This window comes from Gouania willdenowi, chromosome 12 (assembly GCF_900634775.1).
Source record: "Gouania willdenowi chromosome 12, fGouWil2.1, whole genome shotgun sequence".
Classification (NCBI taxonomy): domain Eukaryota; kingdom Metazoa; phylum Chordata; class Actinopteri; order Blenniiformes; family Gobiesocidae; genus Gouania; species Gouania willdenowi.
This window is the reverse complement of record NC_041055.1, coordinates 7,093,870-7,118,351: the sequence shown is the minus strand read 5'-3', so window position 1 is coordinate 7,118,351 and position 24,482 is coordinate 7,093,870. Positions and strand designations below refer to the sequence as shown.

Genomic DNA, 24,482 nt, shown 5'->3' with positions numbered 1-24,482 from the left:
AGGCTTATTCAACAAATTCAAAACAATTAAAGTGGAATTTAGTTAAACTACAACTTTTAAGTGATTTTCTTCAACCTAACTGCTAATAGTAAGCTATTGCTAGGTTTTAGCTATTGCTAGGCGAATGCCAATGCTAGGTTAGTGGTAATACTAGGCGAATGCTAATGCCAATGCTAGGCTAATGCCAATACTAGGCTAACGCCAATGCTAAGCTAATGCCAATGCTAGTTGAATGCTAATGACAGGCTAATGTTATTGCTAGGCTAATGTTAACGTTAGGCTAATGTGATTGCTAGGCTATTGCTAATGCTAGGCTAATGTTAACGTTAGGTTGGTGCAATTGCTAGGCTAATGCTAATGTTAGGCTAATGCTATTGCAGGGGCCAACACCTGCATCCTCACTTGCATTTGCTTCAGGAAATGCAAATATTCTAGTTATTGTCTCATAATATTGTGTGACAAAAAGCACAAAATAATCCTGTTCCAATAAATTATCAGAAAATATAGAATTTTTCTGAACGATAGTGCTTTAATTTTTTCCAAAAAAAATTCTAAAAAAGTAACTCGGAAAATTTTCCAATTTTTTTGAATTAATTGTTAATTTTTTCAGAGTACCCCCTGTAATGTGCTCTTATACCCCTAGGGGTTAGAGCAAACAGCTAAACACAACCTATGTGATCTGCAGAGCCTGTTGACGAGCTACAAGGTTTGTGCAACTGCAGTGCTATCAGCTCTGACATGAGTTATGATGTCATTGTGGCTATTTTGTGTTGACTGGTGGCTTTCACTTCTGTAAATATGTGTGTTCTCCTTACTATGGGTGAGGTGTCACATTTGAGGAAAAACAAAGTATTTCCAAACAGCCAAACTGTCTCATTGATAGATCAGATAAAAACTACGTCTATGGTAGGGGTGCATGTTCTACAAGCAGGGGTGACAAGTAACGAAGTCCAAATACTTCAATACTGTACTTAAGTAGTTTTTTCTGGCATCTGTACTTTACTTGAGTATTTATTTTTTTGGCGAGTTTTTACTTTTACTCCTTACTTTAAAAAAAAAAATATCTGTACTTTCTCTCAGATGTAATTTATTTCCATGTACCAGTTTTCTACAAGTTCTTAAGAATGTTAAACTAAAAGCTGCTCTGGGTTTTATTGAGCATTTGCACTTTTTTTTTCCTTGAAAGTTTTTATTTGCAAATATTATTTATTATGAGTGCTAAATTCTCCAGGTGTTCAAATGTAACAGATTGAACTTGTTTCCATGTACCAGTATTCTACATTCTGTATTTTAATGCCTTTTTACATCTTGGCCAGGGGACTACAGATGAAAAATAGCCTCCTGGCTAATTCTGGCTTTTTTTAACCATGTTTGTTCATAGGTTATATGAAATTGCACTGTCCCCTTTCAAATAAAGCAATACAATACAATACAATACAATACAAATCTGGCCCTTTGGAGCTTCGAATTCAGCCCGATGGAAAAAGTAAAAACAATGGAGAAAACATGAATCATTGTGTAAATGAAACTCAACAATGTTTGCAGAGGCTCACAGTGCTTTTTCCCGGTGCTTGTATCACATCATTGCAGTCATTTTTAATGTTAAACAGTTGAAACAAATCAAAATTCTTACAAAATCATGAAATTTTCCTCAAATTATGACATAATATTTCCCTTAATTAAATAGAAATGGGTCACAAAATCTAGTGAAGATCCTGTTGGGACTGATATCTATCAGTTATTGCTTGGATAAGGTGGATTTCTTACAAATTTGGTATTTTATGTATACGTAGAAGTGCAAACTGTGGCACAATGATGTTGTTTTCCAGCATCAAATTCTTTTTGAGATATGAACAATTTAGTGCGCGGGGTGTGTGTGTCAATTTTCATGCGTCCATATTTTTCGTCCACTTTCAGCTTCCAATAACTCACAAATGACACCAGATAGGAAACATAAATTTGGTAGTACAAAGTATAGTAATACAGCTCCACCTACTTTCTCAGCATATACCAAAATATCTGCTATACATCTTATCTGATGCACATGCCAGCTTTTAAAATTTGGAAAAAAGTTTGTCAGGGTTTGGGGCTGGAACATGTTTGGGCACAACTTTGCATATGCCTTAGCTCCCTGTAGTTTAATCAGCTTGTACACAGACTGTTCAAATCACTAATGATTAGTCAGATATACGCATTGGTTCTTGGATGACAGTCTCTTGAAATCCGAAAAAATGCTTTTTTTTTTTTTTTTTGCTATGTTCATTGCCTCATAACTGCATGTGTACATTTATCGTATAAAGAAGACTTTTTCTTGGGATGTAAAGCAATTTTTCTTTAAACAACTTCTTCATTTTTATTTATTATTTATTTGTTTCACCACTCGCAAATATTGAAAATCCTATACATGAGGTCATTGTAGCTTTCCTCTGTGTCTTATAATCTTCTATTGTTTATTCGTTTTTCACAAGTAACAGAATTCTTTTTAGACCAAAGTGCACGGGCCATTTGCGAAATGACATGAAATGACCCGATGTGGTTCAAAGAAAAACAGCCCTAGTTTTGTTCAAACTCTGTCTCTGTGTGTGCAACTTTTAGCTTAAAGACGTTTTTGTTCATTTAAACCGGTAGTTCTGAGTTACTGTTTCCTAACAATCTATTATTTAACACTTTGTTGTCAATTGTGTGCTGCTATATACAGTATGGCCCTTTTTTTCCCCAATTGAAATGTCCAAGGCAAACGTTACAATACATTCTAGCATTCGACACGCAATTTTTTTCGAAAAACAGATGCACGATTTGAGATTAAATTTTTTTGGGTAAAATAAGGAAAGAATAAAGAAGCAAATTAGGATACATAATAGGAGCGTAGATTATTTGAACAAAGAGAAGCTATAGCTTACTGAGGCTTGCCGCCTGGTTCGACTTCACACAGTTAGACAATTTCATCATCAAAAACATTCCCAAAGTCTGTAAAAACTGAGATAAATCCTGTAATTAATACCACATTGTTGTGGTGAAACATCTACGTTTTAGAAGTTAAATGGTGTCACGAGTCGTATATTTGGAAATACAGCATGTCTATAACAGGCGAACAACTATAAATATCTGATGGTACGAACCAGCTGAACTCGTAATGCCATGGTTCTGAGTCAAAGACACATGCTGTATACTGTTTATTGTAGGAGAGAGAAACTGACAGAGGAAGGATGTCTTTCCTGGCTTTGTATCCTGTGTTCTGCTGACTAAGGCTACTCTACAGGAGGTGAGGCCCCTCCTAGAGCAGATACGGACAAGCTGAGGGCCTGTTTTCTCCCATGGCCCTCAACTGTTACAAGAAGGATTTTTATCATGAAACCTCCTATAAATATATATTTTCAAATGTTTGCCATCCATAAATGTGAAATAAACTCTCCTGAATACACAAATAACATGCTAAATTACACTAATGAAGAATCTTTGAATCTGAAACCTTTAATACAGGGATGGGCACCTTTTATGGGGTGTGTATTGTGTAATTTTCTGTAATGTAAGTTTTCTTTGGTTATTTTGTGCATTTGTATTGTCATTTTGTGTATTTATCAGTAATTTTGTGTGTTTATGGAGTAATTTTGTGTTTTTTTTTATTGTTGTTTACTATCATTTTGCTGTCATTTTGTGCATTTTAATGTTCCTTTAGTGTATTTCTATTGTAATTTTGTGTATTTATCTGTAATCTTATGTGTTTGAGTAAATAATGTTTTGTATTGTTTTCCACTTTCATTTTGCTGTCATTTTATGCATTTTTAATGCTCCTTTTGCATATTTCTCTACTATTTTTTTATGTTTTTGAAGTAGTTTTGTGCAATTTTTTGCCATGTTGTGTATTTCTATTGGCATTTTGTGTATTTTTCCGTCATTTTGTGCATTTGTGGAGTAATTTAGTTTTTTTTTATTGTTGTTTACTATAATTTTGCACATTTTTATGTTCCTTTTGCATCTTTCTCTACTATTTTTTTATGTTTTTGAAGTAGTTTTGTGGAATTTTTTGCCATGTTGTGTATTTTTCTGTAATTTTGTGTGTTTATGGAGTAATTTAGCGTTTTTTTTTATTGTTGTTCACTATAATTTTGTACATTTTTATGTTCCTTTTGCATATTTCTCAGCATTTTTTTGTGTTTTCAAAGTAATTTTGTGTATTTTGTGTTGCCATTTTTAACTTTTCTATTGTCATTTTGTGTATTTCTCTGTAATTTTATGTGTTTGTTGAGTAATTTAGTGTTTTGTATTGTTGTTTACGCTCATTTTGTGCATATTTCTCTGCTGTTTTTGTGTTTTTGAAGTAATTTGTGCATGTTTTTCTGTCATTGTGTGTTTGCGAAGTAACTGAGTGTTTTTTATTGTTGTTTATTATCATTTTGTTGTCATTTTGTGCATTTGTATGTTCATTTTGCATATTTCTCAGCTATTTTTTGTTTTTTTGAAGTAATTTTGTGTATTTCTGTTGCCATTTTGTTGTTTTTGAGCTCATTTTATTTATTTTGGTTGTCATTTAGTGAATTTATTTTGTGCATATAGTTTGAGGGCTTCACAAAATTAGATCAAGGGTCACATGTGGCCCCCAGTTGCCAACGTCTGCCTTTAACCAGTTAAATAATGTTGTCTTCTTGTGTTACGATAAGAAATTCAACACACTTTTGTGTGCCGTCATTATATTTACGGTAGTTATTAGTTGGGTACAAATATCTGCATATATTATCACCAGACACAAGATAACCAGGAATCTTTAAGTTTTGCAAATATTGGCAATAAAACAATAACGCAATTTTGACTTCTGCCAATCCAACCAATTAGTATGGAATAAAATTACCCTGAAAACACACAAGACAGTGCTAAATATATACATACTTCCTACGGACACTAGTTATTCTAAATGCTGACATCATGAATGCTGATAATGTGGCCCTCGGATCAGACAATCACATTTTCGTGTCCCCCACTGTGATAAAAGTGGCCCATATCTGGCTTGGCAGACAGAGGATTTGTGTTTGTAAGTAATCCAATAGGAAGAATTCTGCCTTTGGTTTACGACAGGAAGAACACAATCAAGGAACAAGCATTTCAGGGCGTGATTACTGCAAACCGCTGCAATCACAGCCCAAGATAGTATTTATCTACAGAGCATAGTTATGGTAGTTTGAGATTTTATCCTCTATGACTTTATCCTCTGTGGAATTCAACTCCAGAGACTCTTTACAGCCTCTCTCTATGTGTGTGACTCTATCATTACATAAAGAAGTACATAGCGTAACAAGGCAGCGCAGTATGGAGAGACCATTGTGAAGTTGCACATGCCAAATAAACAGCAACTTTTTTTTACAACATTTAGCAATAAACCATGTTTGAATAAAATGAATAATTAAAAATGTTTCTTTTGACCAAATTTACAGCAATATTTGTGAAATTTGTGATATTTCTTTCTCGTAAAAATATAATGTCCATGTGAAATCTAAATGCTAAATGTTAAATCTAAATGCTAAATGTTAAATCTAAATGCTAAATGTTAAATCTAAATGCTAAATGTGAAATCTAAATGTTAAATGTAAATTTGAAATGTTAAATTTGTACGTTAAATCTATATGTTAAACGTTAAATCTAAATGTTACGAGTGAAACTAAATATTTAGCTAATATGCAAATTCACCAAAAGTACTAAAATAGACGCTCAAAGTTTTAGATTTAACATTTAGCATTTAGATTTAACATTTACATTTACCATTTAGCATTTACATTTAGATTTAACATTAACATTTAGCATTTAGCATTTACATTTAGATTTAATATTAACATTTAGCATTTAGAATTTAGATTTAGATTCAACATTCACTTTTAAATGTAACATTCAAATATAACATTTAGATTTAGATGTGATATTTGGCATTTAGATTTAGATTTAACATTGACATTACATTTTTACAAGAAAAAAAACACAAACCTCACAAATATTGCTGTAAATCTGGTCAAAAGTAATGTTAAAAAAAAAAAAAAAAATTCACATACATTTTTTAAATGTGGTCTGTTGCTCAATGTTGCAAAAGGTTGCTGTTTATTTTAGCATGAGCAACTTTACAATCGGCGCTCCATAGCGCAGGACGCAACGTCATCATATCCCCTCACGGGATGACAAAGATTTTTTTGTGTGCTGTAGTGTGGGATTTACAGTAAATGTGGTGTGTGTGTGTGTGTGTGTGGGTGTGTGTGTGTGTGTGTGTGTGTGTGCTGTTCCATAATGGTTTCCACTCAGCCCTAACCTTCTCCTCCCCCAGCTTCTCAAAAACAGGAAGTCTTTCTAGTCCCGAGAAATATTGGCCAAGAACCTTACCTACCCTCTGGTTTCCTGAGAAAGCTGGGGAGGAAACTGCAGAACCTGGAGAAAGTGATGACTTCAGCACATATTTGTGCCTCTGCATTGGGCCATGACCACATAGGCCCCAAACTAGCCTGGCTCTGCCCGCAGATTACAGGGCCAGATCCAGCGCAGACGAGCTTCAGATTAACTTTAGAGTGTGATTGTGTTTTTTCTTGTCAGCAGAAAAAAAAAGTCTTTAAAAAATCTGCTGATTCTGCAAGTTAATCGACCTTTCTATCTAACAAAAACACACCTGGTGTAACACTACACAAGGCACAACATTAGATATTTCACATGTTCTGATTTTCGATTGAACACTTTAAAAAGTAAAAGAGAAGTTGTGAGTCTCTCAGTTTCTAATAACTTGTTCAAACCACGGTTTCCAGTTGAAGGACAAACAAGTGCAGACTCAGCAAGACGATCACATGACAGATCACTGGGCACAACAGTTCAAAGCTTCCTGTGTGTTGTGCAAGCCCTTCTTCACTGACCCTTACACTGAAAAACACTGTTTGACACATTAAAATGACATTATTTTATGTGTTGGAAACTCAGGCTTTTTAGACATTTGACCTTTTCTGATAATAAACACAATCTGGGACATGTCACTATACTGTATATCTGCTCAATGTTGACATCTTGTGGACAAAAACTAGTTTAACATCTGCTGGAAGAGAAAAAAAAAAACAAAAAACAAAACTACCCGAATGCAATTGCTTCATTCTATAACAGAAGAAGAAGGAAAAAAAAGGAATTTTATTTTTTTCTCCTCTGATATGAATCTAAATGTTCCTTTGACCGACATACAAACCATATGAATCAGAATCAGAATCAGAATCAACTTTATTGACCAAGTCATGTATTGAATACACACGAGGAATTTGTCTTGGTGAACTGTGCTCTCTCTGATAGTGTAACATTAAATAATAACAATCAACTAGAAGAATAAAGAAAAATAAATAAAAAAGAAGTATAACATAAATATAAATAGTTAGACTAATAATAACAATCAACTAGAAAAAAGAAAAATAAATAAAAAAAGAAGTATAAATATAAAGAGTAGTTAGACTAATAATAACAATCAACTAGAATAAAGAAAAATAAATAAAAAAGAAATATAACATAAATATAAAGAGTAGTTAGACTTATAATAACAATCAACTAGAAAAAAGAAAAATAAATAAAAAAAGAAGTATAAATATAAAGAGTAGTTAGACTAATATGTGCAAACTAAATAAAATAACAAGATAATAATAATAAAAAATAAAATAAAATAATAATAATAATAATAATAATAATAATAATAATAATAATAATAATAATAATAATGAAATAAAAATACAAGAATAATAATAAGATAATGAAATGAAATAAAATACAATAATAATAATAAGATAATGAAATGAAATAAAAATACAATAATAATAATAATAAGACAATAGTGCAGTAGTGCATTGATGAGTAGTGCAGGTGAACATTTAAATGAAAATATTATGTCCATGAACATTCTCAGTGACAGGCTGATCCAGGGTTGTTATGTTTAGTTCCATGGTTATTTCACAATTTCACATGACATAATTTCATCATTTCAATGTGTATTTCCAGGAGCATTTGATTCTCCTGGGTGATTATGGGTAAACACTCAAAACATAGTTTGGTTTAGTTGTCAAATTTGAATGAAATACGTTCCCATTCAAAGCTATTGAAACAGCGCTGTCACAAATATGATACAGTTTATATTGGCCTCACAGCGCCCTCTACTGTTAGTCATGACTCTGAGAGGTTATACCAGGGGTCTGTAACCTTTACTCTACCATTTCACCTCATCTCACCTGGATTAAAGTCCTCCTGGAGCCAAAAAATACCTTCTCAATGAAGACAATACAGTGAATTAAATTCTATACAGTTCAGATTATATAGAATAACGTTTGATTTAATTTCATTTGATTTTGATTGATCATGTAAATGGCAACTTAAAAACTGTTTAAAATAAAATGAAATAAATTAAGAAATAAAACAGTATCTTACATCTTCAAATTCTTACACATCTCAGTTTACATGAACACAATGTTATATAAAGAAGATTTTTTTTTTAGATAATGTATTTGAAAGGCTACAAAAAGTAACTTGAATTTAATAACACATGATCATGTGATCAACACATGCTAATTGATTATTTCTTGACACACATAAATCACGCATATTCAGCCTGTACATTGGTGGTTCAATTTTCCAGAATAGTGTTTTTGTTGGTTTAATTATCTTACCAGGGATTTAAAAGTTGAGGTTAGCCACAGGTGTAGGAAAGTTGATGGTCTGTAGATGTTGCAGGAGGTGAAGTAGGAAGGTGCTGAGTCATTGCACAACGTGATTTATTTTAGGTTAACAAATTGTTATATTTTGATTTTATTTGTCATGAATCATTAATAGCTTCTGTACAAAAATACTGTTTATTTTAATAGTTTTTTTTTAATTATTATTATTTTTTTTTTTATATAGCTATCCGGAGCCATTGCATAAGAGTCAAAGAGCCACATTAGGCTCCAGAGCCGCGAGTTGCAGACTCCTGGGTTATACTGACTCCGAGGGGTTATATCGACTGCAAAGGGTTCAGTTTACGCATCCTCACTTGCATTTTCTTTGAGAAATACAGTTCGGTTTACGTATCATTCCATTGTAACAATTATTGCATTTCTATTGCCGTTGTTTTCCTTATCCAAAAACAGAAGTTGAAGTTGAAAAAAAAAAAATTGAATCTGGGGAGAAATATTGATTTTTGATTGTGAGGTCACAAATGGACAAACCAAAAAACAACAACAAAAGTGCACCAAATAGCATTAAATACACAAATTGACAACAAAAATGAAAAGGAAATGACTTCAAAAACACAAAACGGGAACAAAAATGTACAAATTACTCCAAAAAAACCCAACAAAAAATCATCGAAAATACAGCAAAGATGACAAGAACACACAAAAACTGATGTGTTAATGCTCAGATTGGTCACTATTATAACTGCTAACATGAATGTTGATAATGTAACCAGGAGTGAACTGGGAGAAAAATACACACTGTGGTATTTTCTATCCAGACCAGCCCACTACATTATCAGCGGACACCATAGAAGCCGATATTAAGTCAGTGATGCTCAACGTGGGGCTCTTTTAATTATTGTTCCCCAGAAAACCTTTAAAGGAGGAAACCTTTTAACCCCTTTTTACTGGTTTCCTTTGGCCATTTTGCAACTTCATTTGTCCCATTTCTGACACTTTTTTCAGATTTTAGTTACCTTTTGCTTAAAAATATATTTATTTTTTTCCTATTTTTTGTCAATTTTTGCTGGTTCTTTTTGACTTATTCTTCATTTTTTGTCCTTTCTTTAATTGTTTTGGCCACTTTTCCTCCAAATAACATACATTTTGCCCCCCAAAAAAACACTTGTTTCCATTTTTCCCTATATTTTGCCTCTTTCTGTTGCACATTTTTGCCCTTTTTCACTACTGTTTGCCACATTTAGCCCAGACCTTTTGCCATTACATACCACCTGTCCTTTTTATTTGCCCATTTTTTGGCCACTCTTGACTGCTTTTGGCCCATTTTACTCACTTTTAACTCTTTTCTTGGCACGTTTTTGCCACTTTTGGAGCATTTTTGTTACCATGTCTGCCTCCACTCTCAGAATGTGGCCCCTCACATCAGAGTGTCACATTTTTGTGGCCCCCGGTGTGATAAAAGTTGGCCATCACGATATATATGAACATATATATATATATATATACCCTATAGGTATCTATATTTATGTATATGTAGCGTATTTTATTTGTTTTGTAAAGCCAAAAAACAAATGCATAATGCTGTTATTCAAATTATTTTTCTTTATTTTTTTAAATAAAGTATAATTTCACTAAACTGGAATTTAACAATTGTCAATTGGGGGATTAAAAGTTATTCAGTGCTTTGTGATGTATGCACATATTTCAGAAGTCACTGAAAACACTTTTGAACAAATAACTCTACCCACAAGCTTTTTACAGTTTTATTATATGACACCACCTGTGTTTTTGTCTCAGTTTTTTTGCAGAGTTAAAACCAGAGGTGAAAGTAACAAATTACTCACGTTACTGTAACTGAGTAGCTTTTATGGGTACTTGCACTTTTCTGAGTATATTTCTAAATCGGTAAGTTTACTTGTATTTAAGTGTGTTTTAAAAGAAGTAATTTGTCACATTGCTACACCTAACATTTTCTAAGTGAATTATGATTTTTTTGAGATTATTTCTTTTATTTCCGCACATTGACCATAATCCATGTGCTCTTTGTCGTGGCGTTTCTGATCAATGCCCACCAGTTTCTTTGGTTCAGGTTGGGGTGTAGAAATCCCTATTATGTTGTTGCCCACATGGCACATTTGGCATGACACTGTTTTAGAGTTTATAAATGTAGCTATATTTAGAGGTTGAGAATTTTTGTTTAATTGTTATTTCAATTTTTCTTAAAATTGTACATTTTGACAAACCTTTTATTTTATACAGATGCCTTTGTGGAAAATAAACAAAGTTCCAATTGTGCAAGATTTGGTCTCTGACTTGTGAAATTTATACATGAGATGTTTACTGTATGCAAGGGAACCATGGCAATAATTATTACCTCAAGTAAATGTGGGGGTGAAAGTAACTAGTAACTTTTACTTTGAGTATTATTTAATTAAGCTACTTTTTACTTGTAATTGACTATGACTTACTTGTACTTGAGTACAATTTCAATCAAGCAGCAGTGTAGGATAGATCAGTACTCTTTACACAAATGACACAACTTACAGTGTTTGTCTGCGTTGGGTAAGTTGTCTATATGTACGGATCTGATATGCTTTCCGGGAACCAAATCGATATTGCTGCTTGTGAAACCCAAAATGTTGACTGTGACGGGATTAATTCCCTCTTCTGCCAGTTGGATAATAATTAACAAACAAAGCAACAAAAAAGGGGGAAGTGGAGGTTGATCTCTGTCATCTCTGAGCTTCACCATGAGGATTGTGCTCGCTCTACACCTCGTCCTCTGTGGCCTGTGTCTAACTCTGGCCCAGGGGGAAGAAGCAATGTATGTATCATTGATCAAAATTAGACTTGTCTTAATGAACTGTGTTTGGATGATAACTTTATTTAATGTGTGCTTTAGTGGGCAGGAAATTCCCAATCCTCCACCTGTGAACTGTCAATGGAGCCGCTGGTCTGAGTGGACTTTGTGTGACCCTTGTTCGAAAAGCCGCGTAAGTAAATACAGACGGTGGACAGACAAACTACTTCAACTAGCTTGTTTTCCAAATATTCACTATTTATTACAAATAAACTATTTCTATGCAAGATTTTGTCGAGCTATATTATTAAATATTGGATTTAAATGTCTACCCGCATAGCATCGTTACTCAGCCAGTAACAATTCTATTGTGACAGATTTCCCAGTGTGACTACTGGTTTGAGGAAAAGGGAAAATAAGGACCTAAGTAAGTAATCTTTATTTATAGAGTGCTTTTCACAGGTAAAAACGACAAAGTGCTTTACAGAAAATTTCAGTATAATCCCATCTAAAAAGAACATGGAATAACAGTCACAAATAACATGGGCGACAAGAGCAGGAGCACTGGGCATTGGAGGCGCCCCGTATTTAGATTAAAAAAAATGGGAAAACAACATAGGGAGAGGTGAGGGGAAAAAAGCAGATTATGCACTGAGTTCCCTAATGGAAAACAAAGTACAGAACCAGGAAAAAACCTCTCCGCTACCTGCAGCAAGGTAAGATAGGGAGGAGAGCGGGAGAAGAAAAATGCTTCACGAGAAGCAGAAGATTTGAATTGCATTGAATTTTTTTGGGCTGTCAAGAAATCACAGAACCTGGAGTTTTCCCAACACTTGTAAATATCATTGAAATCCGTGAAAATGAGAAAATTCACTTTTCATTTGAAACGCCTTCATTGATAAACAATATAACAGGTTGATTTGAGCAGATCATTGATCAGATTATTGCAGTGTGACTGAGTCACAGTTAAAATCTCTCTCCTTGATCATCATCATCATCATCATCATCATCATCGCTGTAAAGTGTGACCGAGTTAGATGCGCTGGAGATATGAGGAAATAACGCGGCCGCAGAGCGTCGTGCTTTAATACAGAGGGATGTTTGCAGTGAAACAGAACTATTGGCTTCCATAATACAGAGTTTTAAATATCAATTGTTTCTGCATTTGTTCTGCATATGAGCTTGTTTCACTCTGTAGTGGATCAAACCGTGACTTTCTGTTGGACATAGTATGAAAATAGTTGAATCACTGTGACCAATGTGGACAGAAGTCTGCGTCTGTCAGAGTTTTAATTAATCACGCAGCAGCAGCTGAGTGATCACAGCTGCTGCTGCGCGACGCACAAGTTTGTTGGGTTTCAAATGTAACTAAGTCCATATTTCTAGTGCAATATAATGCTTCACCTCATCGGGGCACTGCACATATTCCAAGGTTAGAAGTGCGTAAGAAGAAAACTACTTATGCACACCGGAGAATGCACGTAAAGCCAGATTTGAATGGGAACACCCACATTTCAGGGCTGCCCTACCCACAGTGCGTAACTGGGATGAAGGCGTGCAGTGACTGACTTAAGTACAGCTAAAAACAGCGCCGCTGCGTGGCTTTTTGAACTTATGCACATGAGAGAATAGAGCCCATAGTGAATAGTCCGAAGGGCTGCCAGTTTAAAAAGCATTTATTAAATACAAAATTATCACGTTTTCACTTTAAGTTTCAACAAGTGACACTTCATTTCTCCAAATGTATGCAATTGTTTCATTTTCATTATGTTTGTAGAATTTAACCATTATCTAATATTTTACAAAAAATTACTTTGCAGTTTTTTTTAATAACACATCTTATCACAACCAGTAAACCAAATCTGTGACACCTAAAAACATTTATCACAAAGTTTCAGTGAAAATAAACATGTAAAGATGGAAAATGAAAAGTTATGAAGTGCAGCATTATGTAACTCTACTAAGGCACTAACTACATCTGTCGTCTGTTTTCATCTGTGTGGGTTTCAAGCCTGGCAAGTCAGATTTTAGAGTGAGCTCTTTGGTTTATTGTCCATGCGTGCTACCTAGTGCCCACGCGCACCGCATTGGTGACCCTTTGTTTAATAAGTAGCCTAGGGTTTGGCAAAGAAGTCTCATAAAGCAAACACAGGGTGAAACGTTTTTCACTCGATCAAAAGCAAATCAATATGGAACTTGTGACCTGGTCAAGGAGGTAATCATTTCACAAGTGTTTGTTTGTCTGTTAGCAGGATTAGGTCAAAAGTGCTTAACAAATTTTGACAAATTTTTATTTCAAGACTGATCTGACTTACTTGATGGAAAATTCCGTTAAAGTTTGGAGGGATCCGGATCGATCAATACACTGATCATTTTCAACAATTGAAAAATCTCTTTCTCTCTCTCTCTCTCATCATTGGCAAACTTTCAAAAATGTATATTTTGGTTTCTAATTGACTAATCAACATTTGTAATCACTGTATGGCTATTAATGGGGACAGAAACTTCTTCCAAGCCTGATGATCATGGGACATTGATCGGGATCATTGATCAAGATAACTGCCAATACCTGGCAAAGAGAAAAGTGTTTTGCACTCTCTGAGAGCTCTTGGTTGAAATTATTTTTTTATGCATTTGCTTCTTTGGCTTTTATAACAGCAGGTATTCACTGTAAATAAATTCACCATTATGATTACAGACCGATCATTTCTTTATCAGAGGAGAAAAGTTATTCACTTCACCGTAAATAGTAAATTGCTAATCAGTATTTTTATTTCTTGTCTCAAAAAAGAAAATTCTATGATCCTGATTTCGGTATTTTATAAATGTAAAAGGCCTCAAAACGTCTCTAAATATCTGGTCTTTAGAGGCGCTCTCGTGGCATCGAAGCATTTGGCCAGTTTGGGGGTCAAACCTGCGAGGGATCGTTGGGACAAAAAGAGTTCTGTGTAGCCACCTCTGAATGTGTGGCGCCAGCACCTACTAACTGCTCAGAGACAGAGTTCCAGTGTGAATCAGGTATAAATCATGCTAAAAAAATGTAATTAAATAAATCACAAATGCTTTGGATTTTAACTGCGTCATCTGACAGGGTTTTGCATCAAGAAAAGATTGATGTGCAACGGCGACCTCGATTGTGAAGATGGGTCAGATGAGGACTGCGATCCGGTTCGTAGACCATGTGGTTCATCAGTCATTGATACTAATGAGCAAAGCAGGACTGCAGGATATGGGTATGGTTTGTTTAGATAAGACAAGCAAAATTACACTCATGTCAATATGCTCAACTTAGGTGTGAAAATATAACTTTAACCGCATAATACAAACAATTACGGTTAAGTTTGCGATTAAGTCAAAAAAGTGACTTCAGTCACTCACGTCAAATTGGGGTCGATGTATCCCTCGGGTTATGAAATTTCCATGAGATTTTATATATAATTTAAACATGTTTTTTGTCTCTGGTTAACATCCACTCCTTTAGTAAATTTTAGAAAATCCAATTAACCAAAAAAATGTTATGGTCTTGAAATAAATTGTATATCTTTTGTACTGTGTACATGTCTAAATCTTCATCTGCTCCTTCTTTTTTTATCATGTTTTCATGCACCCTGTGTTTTATGTGGCTGCATTTGTCGACCGAGGGACTAAAGATGCAAATTAACTCTGGCTTTTCTGCAGCTTTAATCTTGAGAAAGCGAAAATGATAAAACATGAATCTGTGTATAAATTACTATCTAATTCATGTGTAGATATCAGGTGTCAGCCCCTCCAAATACTCAAATTAAACTATACATTTGCAGAGTTTGCAGTTTTCCCATGCTTTTATCACACAGCTGCAGTCGTCATTTTTAATCTTAAACTGTTGAAAGAACTCTTGATTTTTCCAAAATTCTGCAATTTTCCCTTAACATATTTCTCAAAATTTCTCCCAAATAAAATAAAAATTGGTCACAGACTAAAAATACCCAGCAGAGACTAATATCTGTCACTTATTGCCTGGATTGCAACTACCAAGTCAAATTCCTCGTATTGTTCTAAACCGTACCAGGTCAATAAAGCTGATTCTGATTCTGATATTGTTGGTGTTATACTTTATGTATCTACGTGGAAGTGCAAACGGGGGCACATTTATGTCAAAATTGCTAGTTTTCCCGCCTAAAATCTGCGACACTATTGAGATCAAACTGCTCAGTGTTTGGCCCCTCAGTGAAAATGAGTTTGACAGCCCTGCATTAAGGTAATTACCCCCTACAGAAGCCAATTGGTCACCCCAGGTAATTGACAACTCATTGTTGAGTATAGTCAAGTGTCAACAAGAACATTAAGGCATATTCCCTTGATATACCTATAGAAACTGATCATTCATCACTTAATAAAGCCTTGCACAGCCTAGTCCAACCCTTGTAATAAAGTCTGGATCTGCCACTGATGTGTGTATAACTATCTATGCACCAGAACCACCGTCCTGGGCGGAGAGCCTCGAATAAATCCGTTCAACAATGACTATTTCAATGGAAAATGTGATCGAATCAGAAATCCACTTACGAGAAGGACTGACAGGCTTCCTTGGAATGTTGCCGTGTTTCATTATGAGGCAAGTACAACGCAATCAAAGACACATGCCAAACATGGACTGAAAGAAGTGTTAACTTACAGCTGTGGTTTCATTCCATTCCAGACAAAAGTGGAGGAAACCGTTTCCAGTGAGATCTATGAGCACACACACAGTCTCTTGAAGGAAATGCTGCATGAGATGAGCAGTACTGTGGGGGGTGGAATCTCTTTTAAATTCAGTCCAAGTGAACAGCCCATGTCAGGGATGTCTGTTACTGGTGGTGTAGGTGGTGAGTATGAGAAGAAGACAATGATTAAGGACATGGTGGAGACCACATATACCCAGGTAATTGTCAGGAATTTCTTCCTACACGATACAGTCTTTAAAGAGTCAACATATGCAGAGAACCTCCTCCTGGTCTGACCACTTGGGCCTACTTCTTGTATCCTCAGAATAAGCGATATATGCGTGTGAAGGGCAAAGTGGAGATGAGCACTTATCGGATGCGCTCCCAAAATCTGCAAGTGGCAGAGGAATTCCTACAGCACATCAAGTCTTTGCCTCTGCAATATGAGAAGGGGATTTACTTTGCCTTCCTGGAGGACTATGGCACCCACTACACCAAAAATGGAAAGTCTGGTGGGGAATATGAGTTGGTCTACGTTCTAAATGAGAACATCATCAAGGAATTAAGTAAGGAACTCCCAACAATGAAAATCTCTGAGCTAACAAATAGAACTGAGGCTGATGTCTTGCTCCATATCACTATGGTTCTTGCAGATCTGTCTGAGAAATCCATTGCAGACTGTTTCAAACTGAACTTCAATGCAGGCGTGACGGGGATGGAGGGCCTCACTGTTAGCGGAAATCTCAACAATAAAAACTGTGACACTGTCAAAACAAAATTACAAGGTTGGCTTTACTTTTCACATTATCATCATTCTGTATTTAAAGAGTAACTAAACCCCTGCTTTCACCTGACCCGAATAGTCAGTCCTATCTCCTTTCCTATCCACTCTTCTCTAACCCCTGGAAGTGTTTAAGTGGTGACCATGATAAAAGAGCGTCAGCTTTTCCTAACTCCTCTCCTAATATCTTTCCTTTACCCCATGACATCAGCCACTGGGTTAAGGAAAAGTGGATAGGAAAGGATATAGGAGGGAATATTCGAACGCAGCCATTGTTTGTGACGCAAGATGGTCCCAAAACGTCACATGATCTTGTTCTCAGCCAATAGCAAAAGTACATTGTAATAGCCTGGTTTCTACCCATGGAGGGCAGTGACTCTTACATTTTACAACAAAATACGCTAAATTTAAATACTTTGACTAAAATATAATAGAGAGTTGGACCAGGATCAATCAACAGCACTACTTAATACACAAATAGGTTTGTATTCAGCAGAATAAAGTTTTGGGGTTTAGTTCATTTTTAAAACTAAGGGGTATTTGAGCCATTTTCCCTTAAAAAAAAACAACAAAAAAGAGAAAATTCACAAAAAGAATCTCCTGAATGACTTTGTGTTCGTCCTTCTTTTCTCACAGTAATTGCAAAAAGACATTGAAAACAAAACCAATGAGAACGATTGCACATTTTTAAAAAGAGATTAATTTAGCTTTCGGAGAATTTGTTTCAGCGTTGCCAATTTTAGGTTTTGTTTGCAGAGAAGGAAGATGGAAAAGCTCTGGTGGATAAGGTGATGATTTCTATCAGAGGAGGAGGTCAGGAGAGCGCCGCCGCTATCAAGACCAAACTAAACACTAAAGGAATCATGGACACAATAACCTATCAGGCCTGGGCTCAGAGCATCGCCGATGTTCCTGCACTGCTCGTCACTGAGGTGAGTGAGTGAGTGAGTGAGTGAGCGAGTGAGTGAGTGAGTGAGTGAGTGAGCGAGTGAGTGAGTGAGTGAGTGAGTGAGTGAGTGAGTGAGTGAGTGAGTGAGTGAGTGAGCGAGCGAGCGAGTGAGTGAGTGAGTGACTGAGTGAGCGAGTGAGCTGAACTCTTAGATGTTTTATCAAGTTACTGCTAATAACTTTATTGCTTTCAATGACTAAAACTACTTTTAGCAGTAGAACTTTTCTTTTTATCTGTACTTTCATTGTTTCATAACTTTCTAATTACCGTATTCTGGTCTTGGTTACTTAGAAATTTAAACTATACTACATATATACATAAATACATTTGAAATGATGTCTATTTGTTTTGGTACTTCCTGAGTTGAACCTGATTGGATTTCAAGTTTCTCTACTTTTCGCAATTATTTAATGGCTCATTTGTTTATTTAATAATTAGTGATAATTAATTAGTTATAATCCTCATTATTGTTTTCCATGTAGTTTCTTATTGTTATCATTATACAACAGATTTTTGGTGTTTTTGTAAGTTTAACAGATATTGATTAATTTAAAACCTATTGGAACAGTAAATACAGCACCCCCTGCAGTTAGTCATTATAGGACAGTTTACTGTATTATACAGTGACTCCGAGAGGTTATACTGACTCTGAAACTGATTCTGAGATATTCATCTAATACATCCTCACTAGCATTTTATTTTTTTGTGTGAAATACACTTTTTCTAGATAATTTTTGTATTCAATGTTCTATTTTTCACTTTTAAATGTCATTTGTAATCATTTCTATTGTCCTCTCGTCTCTGTTCTTTTTTCCAATAATGTCAACACACATTTTGCACCCGTCGCGCTTATTTAAATGCACTATTTGTTTATTTTCATGCACGTGTTTGTTTCTTTGCATGTTGATTACAGAGGGAGCCAATCTACGCGTTGGTTCCTTTGGAGATGGCAGATGCCAACACCAGGATTTCAAACCTGAAGCAGGCCATAGACGAATATGTGGCAGAATATAATCTATGTAAGTGTCGGCCCTGTCAAAACGGAGGCACTCTGGCCTTGATTGATGGCAAGTGTTTCTGCCTGTGCTCAAACCTGTTTGAGGGTTTGGTCTGCCAGAATTTCAAAGGTGACAAAGCTAAATATGAAGGTAAGAAAAAGATGTAAGAAGGTCTACGCAAAATCATCAGTATGGATCATCACCTCCTGTTAACACTGTATAAACTGCATTTTCTAGGTACTCCACCGACTGTTACCCAGGAGGGTAACTGGTCCTGCTGGTCTGCCTGGTCCAGCTGTGGCAGTGGGAAACGCAGCCGGGTACGCAGCTGCAACACGGTCGGGCTCGTTGGAGGTGTGTGCAGAGGAGACACCAGGAGTGAAGAATACTGCTAAGACCACTCAACCACTGGAAGACATCGCCATCGTCAAAAGTCCTTCCAGTTTTTTTATTTTTATTTTTTATTGTGTCTTAAAAAGATATCACTATATTTAGTGTCCAAGTGCACATTAAATATTGTTGGTGTAATACAAAGAAGAATACATAAAATGTCAAAATGAAAATTCATCAACCCAAATGGTGCCACATTGTTTTTTCATTTTTTAATAAATATTACATTCTGGTAATTGATAAAATTACCCAAAATCAGAGGTGTAAAGGGTACTGATATCTTACTCAAGTAGAAGTACCGTTACTTGATTGAAATTGTACTCAAGTACAAGTAAGTCATGAATAAAATACTCAAGTACAAGTAAAAAGTAACTAAATTAAATAGTACTCAAAGTAAAAGTTACTAGTTACTTTCACCCAACACATTTATTTTTGGTAATAAATCTTGCCAGAGTTGTTTTGCATACAGTAAACAACTCATGTATAAACTTAAATCTTGCATAATTGAAACTTAATTTTGTCAAAATGTACAATTATTTTTAAAAATAAAATAACACCAATGAGTTAAATTCAAAATAAAAAAAATTCTCATGCTCCAATAGCTACATTTATGAACTCCAAATCAGTGCCAAGAAAGTGGCTGGGCGTTGATCAGAAATGGCAAAACTAAGAACATATGGATTATGTTCAATGTGCCATGAAACGGACATTCAAAAATAATGCTAAAAAATAATAAGTTCTCCCTCCCCTCCTAGCTAGGGAAGCGTAGTGCAGTGGTTCCCAATTCAGGGGTCCCAACCCACTGGGGGTGTCGGAAACCGTCAAGTTGGGTTCGCAAGATGATTTCAAGAATGCTCCTCAGGAGGCGATAATGACAGATTTACGACACACACAATTGCTCCCCATTTTACTGCACCACAGACACACAGGTGTGTGAGGCAGTATTAGCTCACATTAAAACACTGCATTAAGCTTGGGACACATTTTAAAGGTCTCATGTCATGTTATTTTTCACCCATCTCCATTTGTTCTAAAAACCCCAAAAACATAGTATTTGAGGTTTATTTTCCCAAACTCGCCTGTTTTCCAGAGTTTTAGCCTCTGAAAATTCATTCATCTACACAAACAGGCTGATTTACGTCCTACTTATGCCTATTCATAAATGGGCGTGTCTACAGACGGGACACTGACTTCCTCCTCCCCGCACGGTGTCGTACGGCCAGAGGATGGCCCGCCCTCCTCCCACCCACTCCGTAGCCGAGCTCATGCTGCTTTATAAACACGAGAGAGCGTGGGGGCGGGGTGTTCGCCGGTACATACATAGACTGTAGAAAATACATACATAGCACTGTGCAAAAGACGCTGAAATGCTCACCTTTGTGGGTGTGTCTGTTTACATGTCAATCACGAAAGAGAGCTTCCTGGAGGCGCGGCTTCTCCAGCTCAAATTCGTCATCAAAGTGGGAACGCGTCATCAAATTGGAGCGAGGTGTTTGGGTTCACCCTGCAGTAAGAAAGGAGCAAATCATCCTCTAACTAACGATTGAGGGAATCAATGAAAAAAACACTTTGGGCATGTGTATGAAGCCCTAATAGCTGTGGGCTGAAAAGTTTGGGAACTCCTGGCGTAGTGGAGCGCCCACAAGAGGCTGCACGTGCGTGCCCCCCAGCGGCTGGAAATCCTTTCCTCCTCTCCACCCTGGACCCCACCCCCAACACATAGGGAATTCAGTTTAAAACCTCCCTTTTCCCCTCAACTCTCCTCCTGTATTTTTTCCAACTTTTCATCTAACTGTGATGGCGCCGCAAATGGCCGCCTTGGTGTGTTGATGTGTGTTCTTTCCGCTCTAACTGCCAAGTTCCTTGTACTGTTTTTTACACTGTACCTGGCAAACAAAATCCTTTCTGATTCTGATTCTGAAGTTACTCAGTAACGGTTGGGTGCAGAAATGTAATTAGTTACTTTACTTCTTTTAAAACATACTTAAGTACAAGTAAAATGACTGATTCAGAAATGTACTTAAAAAAGTACAAGTACCCATAAAAGCAACTCAATTACAGTCATGAGAGTTCGTGTAATCTATTACTTTCACCTGCCAAAAATTATATGATATATACAGTATTTTTTCTACAACCCTTAGCAAATGTACTTCAAATGCAAAAAATGAAAAGTTTTTGTTCAAGCAGCTTTATGTTTTCAAAACTGGGCTCGTTTAAACAGTGTTGGCCAAAGTATGTATTAATGGGCTAATAACTCATTTTTAAAGCCAACACACATTCCAGCTGTGCTGTGCAAATGAGAACCAGATGGTGAAAGGCCGAACTGACTCTGAGGACGACTGGAGACAGAGATTTAAGTATTCGGCACATAAAACACAGTGTAAAGGAGGATGCGTGTCTATTTTCGCTGTACAAACTACTACAATGAAGTACTAATGAAGTAGAGCGAGTAAGTGTGTTAAACTCAAAGCGTACAAAATGTAATCGTTCATTTTTAGGTTTTTTTTTTTAAATAAAAGCACAGCTGTATAACTGTGCCTACAAGAACAAACCACTGCCCTTTAATGTGTGTTGTTTTCATGGTAACTTATAAAGGTGTGTAAAGTATACACTCAGCTGTAGTGCGACCCCTTGTGGTCTTTATAGTAAATAGAGAAGGAGACGCTCACTGTAACATTTTCCATGTCTACTCTGCAAAGTTTACCATCACGAGAAGAATTTTTTAGAGATCCGAACTCAGATTTGGTTTTTTTGTTTAGGTGCAGGCACAAATAATCTTTCATAAACAAAATAAATTATCTCAGATGGAAATTATGGATGGATGGACGATACATTGATAGATGGACGGTTCTGGATAATTGATGTATTAATGGATGTGACGAAGTGAGTCTTAAACTTCACTTGTCCCTGTAGTTGAACAGCACACACTCTGTTCCCCATACACATTTACAAAACTACATTCATCCTTACCTGCTCCATGTGGCTCCTAAAAGGGGAGTGCTGTCAACATTTCCTGGTTTTATACTCCAGACTGGTGAGGTCATTGGTGACCTCACCAGGAGCTACGCCCAGTAAGGGGATGGGCCAATGGGTGGGCCTGAGAATAAAAGGCAGGTGTGTGCTTTGTTCAGGGTTGTTCCATTTGTGCTTGATCTGTGGAGGAAGACACATCATGGTACCAGCACTCTGTAAATGTTTGGGAGGCACTGTAAATAAAATGGACACAGATTTTGCAACTTCCTGCCTGAGATGTCTCATCATTCACTTTAAATAGCCACTGAAAGCCACACTACCTCACAAATGGTGGCAGTGGTGGGATCCAGTTACTGAAGAAGATGCCACCAAAACGCAATCCACATGTGAGTAAACTTAATGAAGTGCCAGAAGAAGACCATGCAGAGGGGAGACAGGAAGGAGCATTGGGACCAGAGCTACTGACTGAGCATGCCCCACAGCTAACTCCAAGCATGGCTGATATTGCAAACCTGCTCCACGGCCTGGTGAGGAAGCAAAATGAGCATGATGCTAGATGGGAGCAGGACAAGTTGCAGCAGGAGAACCGGTGGCAGTCCATGGAGCGCCGGGTGGAGCAGCTCCAGCAGGAGGTGAAAGCAGAGCATCCAGACCAGCAGCCTGTGGTGGAAGGAGCAGCAGCTCAGGCAGGGCCCCCCGTTTTGCCAGCGTTGGTGAGGATCCCCAGCGGGAAAGGTCCTAAAATGCAGCCATATCAAAATGATGAAGACATTGATCATTATTTGACAACGTTCGAGAGAATTGCTACAGCCTGCCAATGGCCAAAGGGAGAGTGGGCTTTGTACTTGGCCCCACTTCTAAATGGCAAGGCACGAGCTGCATATGTGGCTATGGATGTCACAGAAACAATGGACTATGTCAAAGTGAAGAAAGCGGTGCTGGAGAAGTTTGAAATAAGTGCAGAGACCTACAGGATGCAGTTCCGATCTACAGAGGTGAATGAGGACGAAACGCCCAGGGAGCTGCAGTCCCGGCTGAAAGATCTCTACGACAAGTGGATGACACCAAGAGAAAGAACGAGGGAGCAGATCGGAGATGCTATTGTGCAGGAGCAGTTTCTGAGAATGCTCAACCCAGAGTTGCGCACATGGATCAAGGAGCGCAACCCGCCAACATCAAGAGAAGCTGCAGAGTTGGCAGAAGCATTCCTGTCTGCACGGCGCTCTTTCAAAACCTCTATTTCTACTAGAACCAGTCTACCTCTTCCGTCTCCAGGAGTGAGTAAACCTATGGGTGGGAGTGGGTTTAGAAGTAAAAACCCTAGACCTCAGTTTTCAAACCCCAACCCTAGATTTAGAGAGTTTAAAGACAAAAGCCCTCTGGTCTGTCACTCCTGTGGTCAAATTGGTCATTTTAGGTCAGAATGCCCCAAGCAGCAGGTCAGTAAGACATTCATGTGTTTGGGCCCGCAATCTCAGTGTGTCCTAGAAGAGATGTCTCCACCAATTATTGATGAGGAAAGAACTGTCTGTGTTTTTATAGATGACAAACCACATGTTGCGCTGTTAGACTCAGGCAGTAGCCGCACCCTCATTAGAGAAGACTGTCTGCCTAAAGATGTCACTTTTAGGGGTAAAATGAAAATTTGGTGTGTTCATGGAGACAATGTGGACTATCCTATTGCGAATGTTAACATCCAAGTTGAGGACCAGCAGTATTTACTCTCAGTGGGTGTTATGTCCAAACTGCCCTACCCAGTTATACTGGGGTGGGACCTGCCCATTTTGCGTGAATTAATAGCAAAAGGCAACGCTAAAGACAATGGTATTTCTGTTGAGAGCATGGCTGTTGTCACCAGGTCAGGTCACAAGCAGAGGGTAGAGTCTGAGGATATTGACTGCGGAAAAGAGTTACCTTTTTCAGACTGTGATGTTCCAGTGTCTGAGAGCTCAAAAAAGGGTCCAAAGAAGAGTAAAAGCCAAAAAAGACAAGAAAAACTTAAGGGCACAAAAATGGTTGAGACAATTCTTCCACCAATCTCTGAAGAGCTAATGGTCATTCCCAGTGATCTAGCTAAACTGCAACGTGAGGACCCCACTCTAGCTCCATTATTTGCTAAATGTGTCTCTACTGATACAGACGTTACAGACAGAGTAAGAGAAGTGTTCTTGGTAAAAGATGAACAACTCTTCAGACGTAGCAAAATGGGGGATCAGCTAGTTGTGCCAGCAGGTTTACGACCTATAGTTTTG

The 24,482-nt window shown here is 36.9% G+C and overlaps 1 protein-coding gene across 1 annotated transcript; it reads left to right on the top strand.

Annotated features, from left to right (window-relative positions):
• The first annotated feature begins 11,407 nt into the window (after positions 1–11,407).
• c9 (complement component 9) lies at positions 11,408–19,262 on the top strand. The gene is made up of 10 exons (XM_028462989.1): positions 11,408–11,650; positions 14,325–14,475; positions 14,549–14,690; positions 15,913–16,051; positions 16,136–16,357; positions 16,465–16,705; positions 16,793–16,924; positions 17,677–17,852; positions 18,783–19,017; positions 19,105–19,262. Exons 1-10 carry the CDS (start codon positions 11,408–11,410, stop codon positions 19,260–19,262), a joined length of 1,839 nt encoding a protein of 612 aa, XP_028318790.1.
• The last annotated feature ends 5,220 nt before the right edge of the window (positions 19,263–24,482 follow it).

Coding starts and splice junctions, on each gene's coding strand:
- c9 (XM_028462989.1), top strand. CDS start 11,408: ATGAGGATTGTGCTCGCTCTACACCTCGTCCTCTGTGGCCTGTGTCTA. Junction 11,651..14,324: donor ACCCTTGTTCGAAAAGCCGC/GTAAGTAAATAC, acceptor TCTGGTCTTTAG/AGGCGCTCTCGTGGCATCGA. Junction 14,691..15,912: donor AGCAGGACTGCAGGATATGG/GTATGGTTTGTT, acceptor TCTATGCACCAG/AACCACCGTCCTGGGCGGAG.